The following is a 14,390-nucleotide window of genomic DNA, read 5'->3' as shown; positions in this document are numbered from 1 at the left end:
GGAATTAATCCTACAGATACAGGATTAGACATAATGTACTAAGGTGAAAATACTGAATTAGTCTTGCTGTGAATAGTTGCTATGAATAGTAGCAAAACTTTGGAAACAAAGTTGCTTAAATAAATTATGGCACGGACATATAGTGAAATTCTATGCAGCCCTTTAAAATTATGTTGTAGGACTATATTTTCATAGAAAGATGTTTCTGTTTATCTTAGTGAAGGTTTTTTTGTTGTTGTATGAAACAGTCTAGCTCAGGCTACCTTAAATAGCTGGGGTAAATCACAGAAGCCGAGGAAACAGTTGAGAAATCCCTAGAAAAAGAGAGATAGCTTTGGGGTCTCAACCTTGAAGTTCATGAACCTTTCTTCTTTGTAGGTCATTATCATTAAAATGACTCAGTTCTAGGACCTGTGTTTTCTTGATTCAGTTTAAATTCCCCCCTACTCCAGTAAAAGGATCTGATTGGTTCAGCTTTTATAAGGGGCACCTTTACATGGCACAGACAGTATTCTAAGGATAGCTTGCATGTCATCTGACTGGACCCATTCCTGAGAAGATTTCTTGTGAACTGAGAAGCTACTTCAGTTGTTACCTACCTTAATAGGATTTTGCAGAAATGTAGAGTGTATTTTGTGGTGATAGTGGAGAATCAAGAGTTCTATCTGGATATGCTAATTTTGAGACTTCTATTAGACTTCAAAGGGAGAACTGAATTTTCTTGTGGCCAAAGTGGCAAACAAGTACCATCAGCCCTTACATTCTTTTCTAGATCAGAATCAGCTCTTCTGTTTTCTGTGGTATAGAACTGAGGGGTCTCAACCCCTTTCAGATAGTTGAGCAGATCATAAGCTTCTTTTCCTGAAAAATAATGAGTGTCCTCTAGCTAACTGCAGAACACTCATTCCATTCAAGGGTAGGATTCCCCGCCTGGCATGGGTGCGTGTTAGACTCCTTTACCCTCGCCCCACCCCTGCACCCCATCTCCATTAACCCCTTTTTCAGTGTCTGAAGCAGTCACCTGGTCATTCTGAGCTTCTTTTTCCTTCTCTATAAAGTTACGCTTGACTGGGGCATGTGGGTGGCTTAGTGGTTTGAGCCTCTTCCTTCAGCTCGGGTCGTGGTCTCAGGGTCCTGGATCGAGCCCCGCATCAGGCTCTCTGCTCAGCGGGTAGCCTGCTTCCATGTCTCTCTCTGCCTGCTTGTGCTCTCTCTCTCTCTCTGTCAAATAAATAAATAAAATATATATTTTTTAATTATTTAAAAAGTTAACGCTTGGCTTCTTCTTTTGTCTCCTCTTTTTAATTTTTATTTTAATTGTTACAACACAAATTATAGGTAAAAATCACCTAAACATCCCATTTGCAACAACTGCAGTGGTGATAGTTCAGCTCACAGAAGTAAACACCTTAAGAACTGGGAGCTAATAAATGCAAATGTTTAATCTTTCAGATATCCATACAGAAGCAGTTCAAGCCGCACTGGCAAAGCATAAAGAACAGAAAATGGCTCTGCCCATGCCAACCAAAAGGCGGTCCACATTCGTCCAGTCTCCTGCAGATGCCTGCACACCTCCTGGTAGGTTTATCAGAACCTTTCTCTCTGACAGTTATTCCGTTGATGTTGCTGAAATAAGCTTGGCTTTTTCTCTTCCGAGGTAGGAGCTGGAACTTTGCTCATCATCCAAGGTGTATAAGAGTACACATTGAAGGTGGCAGCTTTCAGTTGTCATGTTGTAAATGACATACAAAAAGAGGCGTTAAGAATAAAGCTATTTTTTTTTAATGTCCTTCTGAATTTCTAGCATTTCCTTGATGAAACCCCCGAACTCATGTCATCATAAATAAACACAGGCCAAAGCTTAGGGTATAAAAAAATTCCTTCTGTTGTTTAATAGGTGTTTTTGTTGACATCTAAAATATGACCCATAGTCATACATTTCTTTAACATATTTGTACTCCTGTATCAGATATTTTGTTTCTATAGAGTAAGTGCACTTGGGACTTGGGACAAAGTTTTATGTGTCATTAAAGATGGGAGTAGTGCAGTTTCAATAGATCTGAAAAACATATATGTGTGTTTGTGTATGTGTTAATCTATTTTATATACATTTATATATTTTTTAAGAATCCACTTTTTATAATGGGTTCACGAGGTCAGCGAGAATTAAGTGGCTCCATCCCATTCTCATTCCCCAGGCTTGGAATCTTTACCCCTAAAGTAAATTTAGGATTTTTAACTTGCTATTTGAGAAGACAACTTTAAGTTGTCTTGTCTATTTAGAATCTTTCCCAAAGTTCTAAAAACCTTAAAAATTTTAAATGAAATCTCAGACAAGATCTCCACCTAGGCCTCTGAGACTAAACATAATAACTATTTCAGAGCCTCAGTATCGTTTCTGTCTACTATCATGGTACTGATAATGAAATCTTTAGGGAAAAAAAATTTTCCCTGGAGCTTTGGTCTAAAGGACTTACCATATCTTTGGGGAGAAGGTCACATTCTCATGATTAACTTTGATTCATAGCTGTCAAGTTGAGCTATTTCCATGGATCCTGTTCCCTGGTCTGGGTTCATATTAATAGTTTTGTCCTAGGTTTTGGCTAACTTCTCAGAGCATTTGGGTGTGCTGTGGGCTCATTAACTGTGTGTGCTTTTTTTTTTTCTTTACATCTGTGGTGTCAATATGTTTGAAAGAGAAATAGCTTTGTGGCTTCAAGTGTTTCTCAAAACGTAACACAGGATACCTCTAGCAGACCTTCACAATAAGACATTTTGTGTCTGTAATGGTGCGTACTTCCAGCCCATTCATTCAAAATCTTGGATGGTTTCCCTTCCACATCAGTATAGCACCAATTGGGTCCTGGTGGACAAAGGGGGCTCTCAGCGTAGTAGCTATTCCTTGTTGGCAGATTCTGCTGCAGCGCAGCTGAGGGGTCAGTTGTAATAAATGACAAAGGGTAGGGAGCAACGTGATGTGCAGTTCTTAGAAACAATCCTCTCCATGGCTGTATTAAAGAACCGCAGTTTCAGAGTAAATAGTCTGCTCTCATGGCCTCGAGTTAAATGTGAGAGAGCAGCAAAGGATCTTGAGAATGCTGGGAAGGAGTGGAAACCTTTTTTTATCCTTTTACAAAAGTCACTGCCTGAAGGGAATTTACCAACTCCAGAAACAAGTCATGGCTATTCATTGCTGAATGAGACCACAGTCCTTTGGCATTCACTACAGTCCTCTGGATCTCTAAACAGTAATGTTGTACTCTGTCTGCAGCCTTTTTTTTTTTTTACATATATATATATTTTTTTTTACATATATTTTTTACAGATTTTATTTATTTATTTGACAAACAGAGATCGCAAGTAGGCAGAGAGGCAGACAGACAGAGAGAGGGAAGCAGGCTCCCCGCTGAGCAGAGAGCCTGATGCGGGGCTCGATCCCAGGTCCCTGAGACCATGACCTGAGCCGAAGACAAGAGTCTTAACCCACTGAGCCACCCAGGCGCCCCTGTCTGCAGCCTTAAAGATGTGGCATTATGTTCTGGATCACCTTATGCATCCTAATAATTTCATGATTATTAAAATACGGTCCTTTCTCCTAAGACCTTTATTCAGCAGAGCAGAGTAACAAAAAGGTTTCCTATCCATTTAGCTCCATCCAGATCCAGGTTTCTCCGAATAGCTTACGAGAAACTTTAACATACTGTCAGGGACCTGAATGTTGTCAAAAAGAAGAGGAATTCTTCCACCATGAAGCAACGTTGAGCACACCCCCAGAGGGATCTCTCACATGGCCCCCACATGGCCCCCACATGGCGCTAGGTCTTGATGCTGTCATTCTGCAGTTACGCACATGCCTATGTCTAGCATTAGACAGTGTGGAAGAATTGTATCATAAGGCACCCATCAGCTCTGTTCATTTTAGGGAATGGAATTTGCTGTCCCCATGTCAGGATCTCTCCTGAGCTTCTGAGAGCCACGGCTAAGAGACTGGGCGGTCTCCTGTTCTATTGCAATTTAATCTGACATCATTGTCTCCCTCTAACCCAGGGACCGGCAGGTAGGGTTCATTCATCTCGCATATTTACTCTGATAGCCCCTGAAACACTGAAGATCAGAAGAATGCTGAACCACCCTCAGGGTTGGGGAGGAGGAAGAGGATGGACATTAATTATTGCTGGTTATAGGTGGTTTAAAAAAAAAGAGTTCTGGGCAACTATGAAAATGAGTGCTGTGGCACTCTTTCTAGAATAGTTGTACTACCATTGCAGAGCAAAACTGGCCTCAGGTTTCATAGGGATTTAGTCGGGTTGCCCTTGGGGTGCTGTCTGAGTGGTCGTGCTGCACCTCGGGCTGTCCCCTTGCGAGCCTGGTGCCTGGGATACCTGTGGGAGTGCACTAGTTGCTCGGCTTCTTCAGGAGGCATCCACCACATAACTGTTGGAATTGCTGAACCGGTGAAATTTTAGCTCTCTTTTGGGAAGGATTTAATAAAAGGATTTAGGAAGTACAATATGCCATAGATTGTGGCCGTAGTCTTAGTATTATATGAAATGGAAAATACGACAAATAGTTGGTTGGGAAATTGGCTTTTGTTCATCTATCATTCACAAATAATAAAATGTCAGTCAACCTAAGATTTGCTTATTGGTATGTATACTGATTTCTCTTATGGACTGGAAAATTTAAGTTCTCCAAGTTGGTGGTAAACTATGGTTCTTTCAGTGCCTGTGGCCTTTTTCAGAGTCTTTTTTAGCCTGCTTGAATTGCTGCCATCCAGTTCCCTTTATGTGCTGAAATCATTTACTGATGTCGTGAGGCAATTACCTCAGCTCTTTCTTTGTAGGGGTTCTTTGTGTACTGCTGTTTCTCATTCATACGGGTAAACACAATGCAGAAAATGCAGCATACATTGTTTTCCCCTCTGATTTTTTTCTCCACCCTTGTGGACTTATCCTGTGCTGCATTCTGAGGGTACTTGGATGACGAAATAGACCACAGAATGACCCCAAAACACAGTGAGCTATTTCAGCTGGCTTGGGTAGAATGAATTTAGACATCTGTCCCACACAGGGCCCTTCTTGAAAGTGACTACAGTAGTTATTCTTGGGACCAGGCAAGGAGAAATTTACCTCTCTGCATTTCTATATAAGATAGCAATGCCCATGGACAGATTTAGGATATTGTTATATACTTTTAACATACTTTAATAATGCCTTGTAAGAATTCCGGTACTTTACGGTATGTAAGGGACTTCCATGTGGCTTCCACAATGGCTGCCCTGCCTCATTTGTTCCTCATAGGTACTCTGTGACATAGAAAGGCAGAGTCCTTTAGAGACGAAGAGACAAACAGGTTCATAGTCACTAAGGGATTCGCCTCAGGTCAGACAGCACAAATACATATCAGACTCAAGTCTTCTTGATTTTGTTTTTTTACTCTACCAGAGTGTCATGTTTGGGAGATTATTTTTTACTTAATTGATACTCAATGGGTCCTTGGTACCAGAATGGATATTATTTTAAGCAAATTGAATAGCTGCTGCCTTCTGAGAGCTTATAACCCCAAACATATTCTAGTTAGTTAATTTAAACTTAAAGGAGAACACTTGTGTGAATTAACAGCTTGGGGAGTTTTCCCCAAACATTCCAATTTTATTCAAAACTGCAAAATAAACAGAATTGGCAAATCAGACCCCTATACAATGTGTTCTAATTAGTAGACTTGGATCATGTTAATAGCATACTTTAATTTTTGGTATGGGTTATGAGCAGTGGTCTGCAGTTACTTGGGAGAGCAGTAAATATTCAGTATTCTTTAAGCCATAGCACAATAAAATCCCACTCTGTCAGACTGAATTTGTTTATTTCAATGGCCTATTATAAAATTTAAGGCTTCCAGTAAAACTAATTTCATAGTTACCATTCTTTGAGTCCCCTCTGTGTACTAGTCTAAGGGCTAAGTGCTTAGCATATATTTTTCATTTTCTTTTTCCTTGACAGTCCTCCGTCCCAATTTACAAATGAGAAAACAGGTTTAGAGAAGCCCAGTTACTTGCCCAGACTTCTTTTTCTAGCTGTTTAGTCAATTAGATAATCTGAAAATTCTCACTTAGAACAGGGAAAAGAAAACTTCCCTTTAGAAGTGCTAGATAGACTATAACCAGTTTCCTTTTAAATACGTATGGGAACAAGAGAGAGAAAAAACCATCACTAAACATCAGAGTGCTGAGATGGTGCTCATTTTCCCTGTCCTGGGGAGCAGGGAGGCAGGAAACAGGGGCCTAAATTTAATTACTATAAGGATAGAAAAGATAAAACCTTGAACCTATATAAGAGGTTAGAGGTTGGGGGTGCCTGGCTGGCTCCATCTGTAGAGCATGTGACTCTTGATTTGGGGTTGTGAGTTCGAGCCCCACGTTGGATGTAGAGCTTACTTAAAAAATAATAACAACAAGGTTGGAGGTTGGAACTGAGATCCCTGGAGGGGCTTAACATCTTCATCAGAAGAGTGAACTAGAAAAACTTAACATGCCAGCAAAAGATGTTGTCAAGAAAGCTCGCCTTGTGCCTGACCTTGGGATAATGGGGACTCAGATCTTCCCTAAGAATTTGAGGTCAAGTGGGTTCAAGGTTTGAGTTTCACTATACTGCCTGGTAAGAACTAACTAACATTAAAAAAAGGTCTTTGGGCTGATGATAACCTTGGGACACAAATAGTTTCTGCAAGGATACAACCTCAACCCAAGAACTTAGGATTCTCAGAGATAAAGATCCACTGCATTTTGTGAGCAAACAGTCCAAAAATAGAATAGAAAAAGAACAACAACAGCAAACAGCAAAATTAGACTCTTAAGAACTGATTTGCCCAAGAGCTCTCAGTGGCAGAGCTAAGATCAGAATTCAGAGCAGTCTGACCTAAAAAGCCCATTCTCTAAACTACTTGGCATATTGCCTCTTCTTCTACCATAGTGTCAAGTAAATATTTTGTGGTAAATCTGGAGCTCTAGCAGTTGCTACATGTTTGATCAAACTTTGCAAATAGGCAATAAGTTTTTTGTTTTTTTTTAATCTCTTTTCTTACCTCAATATAGTTGACCCATGAACAACACAATTTGAACTTCGTGGGTCCACTTTTATGTGGATTTTTTTTTTAATAGTACAGTACTGTAAAGGTATTTCTCTTCCTTATGATTTTCTTTTTTTTTAAGATTTTGAGAGAGAGCAAGAGAGAGAGAGAGAGCAAGCATGAAGGGGGGAGGGTCAGAAGGAAAAGCAGGCTCCCCACTGAGCAGGGAGCCCAAAGTGGGACTTAGTCCTGGGACTCCGGGATCATGACGTGAGCCAAAGGCAGTCGCTTAACCAATGAGTCACCCAGGCGCGGAGCCCTCCTTATGATTTTCTTAATAACATTTTCTTTTCTCTAGCTTACTTTAAGAATATAGTATACAATACATATAACATATGAAACATATGTTGACTGTTTATATTACCAGAAAGGCTTCTGGTCATCCATAAGCTGTTAGTAGTTAAGTTTTGGGTGAGTCAAAGTTTTACATGGACTTTCCACCATGATGGGGCCAGTGCCTCTAACACCTGTGTTTGTTCAAAGGATAACAATATTATTTGTAATGTTAATTGATTCTATGAACTGTTTTTTCATAGACATGAGGAAATACACAGAAAAACCGTGTTTGGTGATCCCTTGTAGATATAGTGACCCTGTAGTAATTATTATTATTTTTTTAAAGATTTATTTATTAGACAGAGAGAGCACAAGTAGGCAGAGGGAGAGGGAGAAGCAGGCTCTCCACTGAGCAGAGAGCCCAATGTGGGGCTCTCCCAATGTGAGAGAGAGGGGAGGAAGCAGGCTCCCCGGTGAGCAGAGAGCCTGACTCGGGGCTTGATCCCAGGACCCTGGGATCACAACCAGAGCTGAAGGCAGCCACCTAACCAACTGAGCCACCCAGGCGCCCCTGGAGTAATTATTGACAGGGAGTACCCCTTCTCTCAGAAGAGTTCCAGTTTGGACATTCATGGTGAGGCAATTCATGCCAGTCAGAAGCCATTCACTAACTGTCCTAGTGATTGTTTCCTTTCCTTGTTCTTTGAAGCTCCTATTTCTTGGGCTAGCTTATGTGGTGTGTTTTGTTAGGATAAGATCTTTCTTTCAATGAATCTTGACCTAGCTACTATTCTAAGCTGATGTCTGGGCCTGATTTTGGCATCAGCTGTCAGAAACCAGTGGCAGGCACTGTCTTTCCAGGAGTGTGTCCAGCTTGCACAGTATCCCTCAGGTTGTGTAGACTGACTGAGATGTTACATCCTCTCACCAAGGTGCCATTTTCACCCCCACAAATCTTTTAAAATCAGTTCTTCTTACAATTTATTGAATTATAATCCACGTACAATAAACATTCTCAAAGTATATTTTTTGCTAAGTTTTGACATAGCAAAACTGTGAAACCATCACCACAATTAAGAAAATGAACCTTGGGCGCCTGGGTGGCTCAGTGGGTTAAGCCGCTGCCTTCGGCTCAGGTCATGATCTCAGGGTCCTGGGATCGAGGCCCGCATCGGGCTCTCTGCTCAGCAGGGAGCCTGCTTCCCTCTCTCTCTCTGCCTGCCTCTCCATCTACTTGTGATTTCTCTCTGTCAAATAAATAAATAAAATCTTTAAAAAAAAAAAAAAGAAAATGAACCTTATCCATCATCCCCCGCCCACAAAATTTCCTCATAATCCCTTTGTAATCCTACTTCTCTTCCTCCCAATGATCTGTTTTCTGCTACTGTACAGTGGTTTGTTTTTTCTAGGATTTCATATAAATAGAATCATACTTTATTGTACTTTTTTAGGGCAGGGAGAGGTCTGTCATATTTCACTCAGCATACTTGTTTTGAGATTCATCCATGTCGTGTATATCATAGCTTCATTCCTCTTTATTGCTGAATAGCAGTCTGTCACACAATTTGTTTATTCTTTCAGTTCTTGATGCACATTTGGGTACTTTCCAGTTTTTACCTGTTACAAATAAAGCTGCTGTGAACATTCACGTACAAGTCCTTCTATATTTTCCTTTCTCTTGGGTAGATACTGAGGAGTGGATTGGATAGATTATTCTGTTAGTAGGTAGAGTGGGTAGGTGTTTAAATTTTTAAAATAAACATTTTTAGGGACACTTGGGTGGCTCAGTGGGTTGAGCCTCTGCCTTCAGCTCCGGTTGTGATCCCAGAGTCCTGAGATCAAACCCCGAGTCAGGCTCTCTGCTCAGTGGGGAGCCTGCTTCCTCCCCTCTCTCTCTGCCTGCCTCTCTGCCTGCTTGTGATCTCTCTCTCTCTGTCAGATAAATAAATAAATTTTTTTTTAGAAAATAAACATTTTTAGATATCATAGATCTGTTTTCTACCAAGAAGAGGGAAGTCATTTCCACACATGGCTAATGACTAAAAGTGCTACAGCAGTTAAAGGCAGTAGATTCAGGACTTTCCTTCCCTTAAAATTGACAAGCTAATTGTTTTGTAATGGTTATAAATGGATTTTAGGCTTCTGGTTATCAGTATAAAATGTAGCTGTGTTAAAATCACACCAACTATAAACCGAAGGGCAAACCATGTTTTTAAAATTGTTTTCTGGTGGCGCGTGGGTGACTCAGGTTGAGCAGCTGCCTTCGGCTCAGGTCATGATCCCAGGGTCCTAGGATGGAGCCCCGCATCAGACTCCCTGCTCAGTGGGGAGTCTGCTTCTCCCTCTCCCTCTGTCTGTTCTGCCTACTTGTGCACTCTCCCTGTCATATAAATAAATAAAATCTTTAAAAAAAAATAAAATTGTTTTCTGTTCTGTTACATAAGAGTAGAGTTTAGGCAAGTAACTTGAGTTGTGATGGTAAGAAGAGTTAGGAGTTCATGTTCAGCCAGAGCAGAATCAGTGGGAAAATAATTTTATTTCTATTAAATCTTGCCTAGATTTCTACTAATCCACAGCAGTTTCCTGGGTGATAGCTACTTAACAAACCCAAAAACTACCAAATAAACATATAAATATTTAAGGGACCCGTTTTTATTTCTAAAAAGATACGGTCCCTGAGTGGTGCTTACATTTTGTGTGATCTTAATACGTGATCTGTTGGAAGCTTTGCATAGCCAGTTCGTGCCTGTGAGCTAACATAGGGCGGACCGTTTGGGGAGGAGAAGGGGAACTAAGGTTACTGCCCAACTGCTATGTACTGGTACTGCTGGGGGTGCCTTCTGGACATTGTCTCATTTCATGGCCTCCTGCTACAGTTAGCACAAAGACCCTTAGCGGCCCAGTGCTATCCACTTGTTCAGCCTCATCTTTCATCAGTAATAGCATCCTGTGCTTCGGTTAGTCCCATTTCTTTCAGATCTTCAAATGTGCATTGTTTTCTGTCCCCTCCCAGCTTCCTCACATGCTGTTCCCTCTCCCTGACTCTTTGCCCCCATCCCCCATGCTCTGCCCCCACCAAGCAGCCATCAGAACCAGTAGTTACTTACCCTTGCAGTCTGCCTGGGTTTAGGGCTCACTTCCTTGAGTTCCTGCACTCGAAGATTCTAAGTCCTATTAGAATAGGGACACATCTTCCTTGTTCACCATTTTATTCCTGCCAACTAGTATAGCTCTTAGTGGTATTTGTTGAAGGGATGAACAAGCAGACCTTCTCAGATGGATCATTTTATCCCCAAGTCACATAGCTTGTGAGGGGTGGACCCCAGAGTTCAAATGGAAGACAGACACCAAGGCCATGTTTTTCCCACTAAGCCGGCCCACAGTTATAGTCACTAAACTCTCAGGAGGACTGGCAGGCAAGCAAGGTAATTGAATTGAAATAATACACCTAATTACATAATTGATCCAATATAGAAACATAGTGAAGCCAATTTTCCATAAACCTAATCATGAGAATACTGTTTTTACTATCTTCTGAAAATTGGGTTATTCTGATTTTATACTTAACACAGTTTAAAATAATTACCCAATAAAGATAGCCTGTAAAAACAGTGGCGTTTGTGAGATCCTGAGTTGTATGACCCTGAAAGTACTTTGTTCTTAGGGTCAGATTTACCTGTCCCATGCCACCTTCCCATTTATTTCTTTAGCATGTTTACAAAGACAGAAATCTCTGCCTCCCAAGGTCCCATTGAAATGTTGGAATATTTTTTGGAAATGGTACAGACCTCTTTCCTTAAGTAAGAAGTTACAGATGCTGTTACTTTTCTTTCTCTATATTTTCCATAAGTCACTCTCGTTTTGCATTTTAGATCTCTTTCCCCTTTAAAGAACCACATCAACGTATCCTTTGGGGTCTGACCACTGTTTACTCTCCAGAGTCTTCTTTTGCCCCGTACACCTCAAAGTCTTTACTCCATTTATATAGAAGTTCTTGAAATCCTCGACTACGATTGGTGCCCCTCTTGGGAAACCCTTTGCTTCCCCTGTTTCTTAACATCTTTTGTACTCTTGTGAGATAGTCCATGGAATTGTGTCTCCTGTACTGGATTGTAAGCCTTTTTAGGGCACTGTCTCACAAGAACATATCTATCTCAGAATCCCCAGAACCTAACATAGTTTCCAGCATGTATTGTAGTTATGTAGGAGATTATAAAAATAATCTGTCTTGTGCCTCCTATCTCCTTCAGTATGAGATAATAAGGTGGAGGTGGTTCAGAGCAGGAAGCCACAATATGGTCATTATTTTAACTTCCTTGCTTGCTCTGGATCTGCAAAATTTGGCTTCTGGGTAAATTATTCTTTCGTGGTTGAGATTTCCATTGTCAAGTGCTAGCAGCCTTTTAGCCCTGTTGGTTCTCTCTTTGGTTCTTTGTGTTTTTCTTTTTTAAATTATTTTATTTTTAAGTAATCTCTATACCCACTATGGGGTCCAAAATTACAACCCTGAGATTGAGGGTTACAACCCTGAGATTGAGAGTTGCAGGCCTCACCGTACCTGGCCAGGCACCCCTCTCTTTGGCTTTTTGAACCAAAGCAGAACGCGTACCTACAGTTTCCGCTGAGTTGGAGTGTTCAGCAGGACTAACCACAGAGTGTTTAATTTTTTTTTTAATTGAATGAAATCCAATCCACAGATCTGTCTCAGATCAGACCAAATGCCCCTTTAACTGGTATGCCTCCTAAGCTGGGAGCCTTGAAATAAATTCCTGACTTCTGCTTCCCTCGGCTATCCTATATTTGGTTGAACTTTTCCTTTTTTGTTTTTCTCAACATGGTTTTCTAATTTAGGCCTTATTTTCCTGAAGTCAGAGCCAGGCCAAATACAGACATCGTAAATTTCTCACAATTCTTCTCTGAGAATTAAGGAGAGCAATACAGATCAGGGTTGTCTCCTGTCATGTTTGAAAAGCTTCTGTGTGCTGAGTGACCACTTTTCCACAGAACCATGAATGCCTCCAGGCTAAGCACTGTTTCTAATTCCATTTCTAGTTCCCCAGCACCTAACTCACTGTTTGACACTTAAGTCATTGTTAACAAAAGTAAATTTTTATAGTGCCCTATCAAGATCATTTCCTTTTGAATAGACTCTAATTAAAAAGTACTTGTCAAAATCAGCATAGCAACCTATCACAAGGTTCTCTAATTAAGAGGTTGAGGAAGCTATATAAGCACTTGAGTATTACTTGAATATAAATAGATAAACCAGAAGAATTTAGAACCTGATTAAGTTCAGAACAGAAAAGCAGTGAATGAAGTTTAAATATTCTAAAAAGGATTTTTTAAGAACTTAAAATTACTTACAGATTTAGGCTGTTTTATTTTTGCAGGTTCTAGTCCATAGACTTCCTTGAGATTCTTGAGAAACTTTACTACTAATCTACCTTAAGAATGTAAATAGGGATGCCTGGGTGGCTTAGTTGGTTAAGCATCCCACTCTTGATTTTGGCTCAGGTCATGATCTCAGGGTTGTGATACCAAGCCCCACATCGGGCTCCATGCTGGGCATGGAGCCTGCTTAGGATTCTCTCTCCCCCATTGTTCCCCCCGCCCAATCTCTCTGTCTCTCTGGGGGGAAAAAAATGCAAATATTGTGCTGGTGTCAGAATTGAATGTGTGATCAATGAGCACGAACTGAAAGGTCTCTGTTCTAGGCAGGATCGAGAACTTCTTTTTTTCTAATTTCACACAGACACGTCTTCGGCCTCTGAGGATGAGGGCTCTCTGAGACGCCAAGCTGCGCTCTCTGCTGCCTTGCAACAGAGCTTACAGAATGCTGAGTCCTGGATCAACCGTTCAATTCAGGGATCGTCCACTTCTTCATCCGCATCTTCTACGCTGTCCCATGGAGAGGTCAAAGGAACCAGTGGGTCTCTAGCTGATGTATTTGCCAATACTCGAATAGGTAGGAGCTGGATCTACCCTAGAAGCTCAAATTATGTTCCATTTGGCTCCCCACCTTCAGGAAGTAGTTTATGATTTGTACTAGGTTTTTAGAATGGCCTAAGAGAATCAGAAAGAACATAACAGTTAATGGGTCAAAGAAGGAAACACCAGCAATACATTTGGAATGTTAGGTATCATCTGCATTATTGGTGCATAGTGTTGCCCACCTGAAGCCATAGCTATTTCCATCAGCAATACTCAAGCTGCAAGATATAACACCAGTCTTAGGGAGGGTTTATCCCTGTTGGAGAATATTCCATGTATTAAAAGGTATTAAAATATGTAACATCTTATATTTTCCCAGTATTGCTACCTGTGTTTTCTCAAACAAAACCCCCAAAAAACTGAACAAATTCTGTACAAAGACAATATAGTGAAGCCCTTTGTCTTTAGCTTAAAGACTGGATTTATTGTCCTTGCTGCTGTGTCATTGCTACAACTGGGGTGTGCAGGCTGAGGATGTGAGTGCTCTGTGAGCTGCTACCCGCTGCTAATGCTCCTGTATGGAGTGTAGCTTTTGCTTTGCTCTGCCTTTATGTTTTCATGTGTGTTTTTTAAAGAGTTTGTGACATCTGCAGGTAAAGACAGCTCAGATCTCTGCTTCTGCTAAATTGGTACATATCACACTAAGTAATGTATTTGAACATCATGTGTCTGTGGTGTCTTAAGTTTCATATCAGTGACTTCTCATATCTATATCTATCTATCTATCTATCTATCTATATATATATCTTTAATCTATTAATTGATTGCTGAAAGGAAAAACTTAGAAAATTTGTAATTCAGGCCTGTAATTAGTAAGGAATATAGCTACCTGGAAGGTGTGATTGCCCACATTAACAGGCTAAGTGCCAACAGTTGGTGCCTTGTCTTGCACTCTTGGCCCTGCCCTGTAATTCACTGAACCTACACACTACAGGTGCGCTGCTCATCATCTCTTCTCTTAGGAAGGACAAGCAGCAGAGCCATGGCTGGATCAGGTT

The 14,390-nt window shown here is 40.8% G+C and overlaps 1 protein-coding gene across 3 annotated transcripts in view; it reads left to right on the top strand.

Moving 5' to 3' along the window:
• DIP2B (disco interacting protein 2 homolog B) overlaps nucleotides 1-14,390 on the top strand; it is a 229,142-nt gene that overhangs the window by 143,172 nt on the left and 71,580 nt on the right. For 2 of the 3 annotated variants that reach the window (XM_059185366.1, XM_059185365.1), the window contains exons 4-5: nucleotides 1,453-1,578; nucleotides 13,154-13,366. In XM_059185366.1, coding sequence (XP_059041349.1) covers nucleotides 1,453-1,578; nucleotides 13,154-13,366 — 339 coding nt within the window. The remainder of the gene's footprint in view (nucleotides 1-1,452; nucleotides 1,579-13,153; nucleotides 13,367-14,390) is intronic. The other variant, XM_059185367.1, reaches the window with a different exon arrangement.

This window comes from Mustela lutreola, chromosome 8 (genome assembly GCF_030435805.1).
Source record: "Mustela lutreola isolate mMusLut2 chromosome 8, mMusLut2.pri, whole genome shotgun sequence".
Classification (NCBI taxonomy): domain Eukaryota; kingdom Metazoa; phylum Chordata; class Mammalia; order Carnivora; family Mustelidae; genus Mustela; species Mustela lutreola.
The sequence above is the reverse complement of the archived record's forward strand: the minus strand, read 5'-3'. Positions and strand labels throughout refer to the sequence as shown.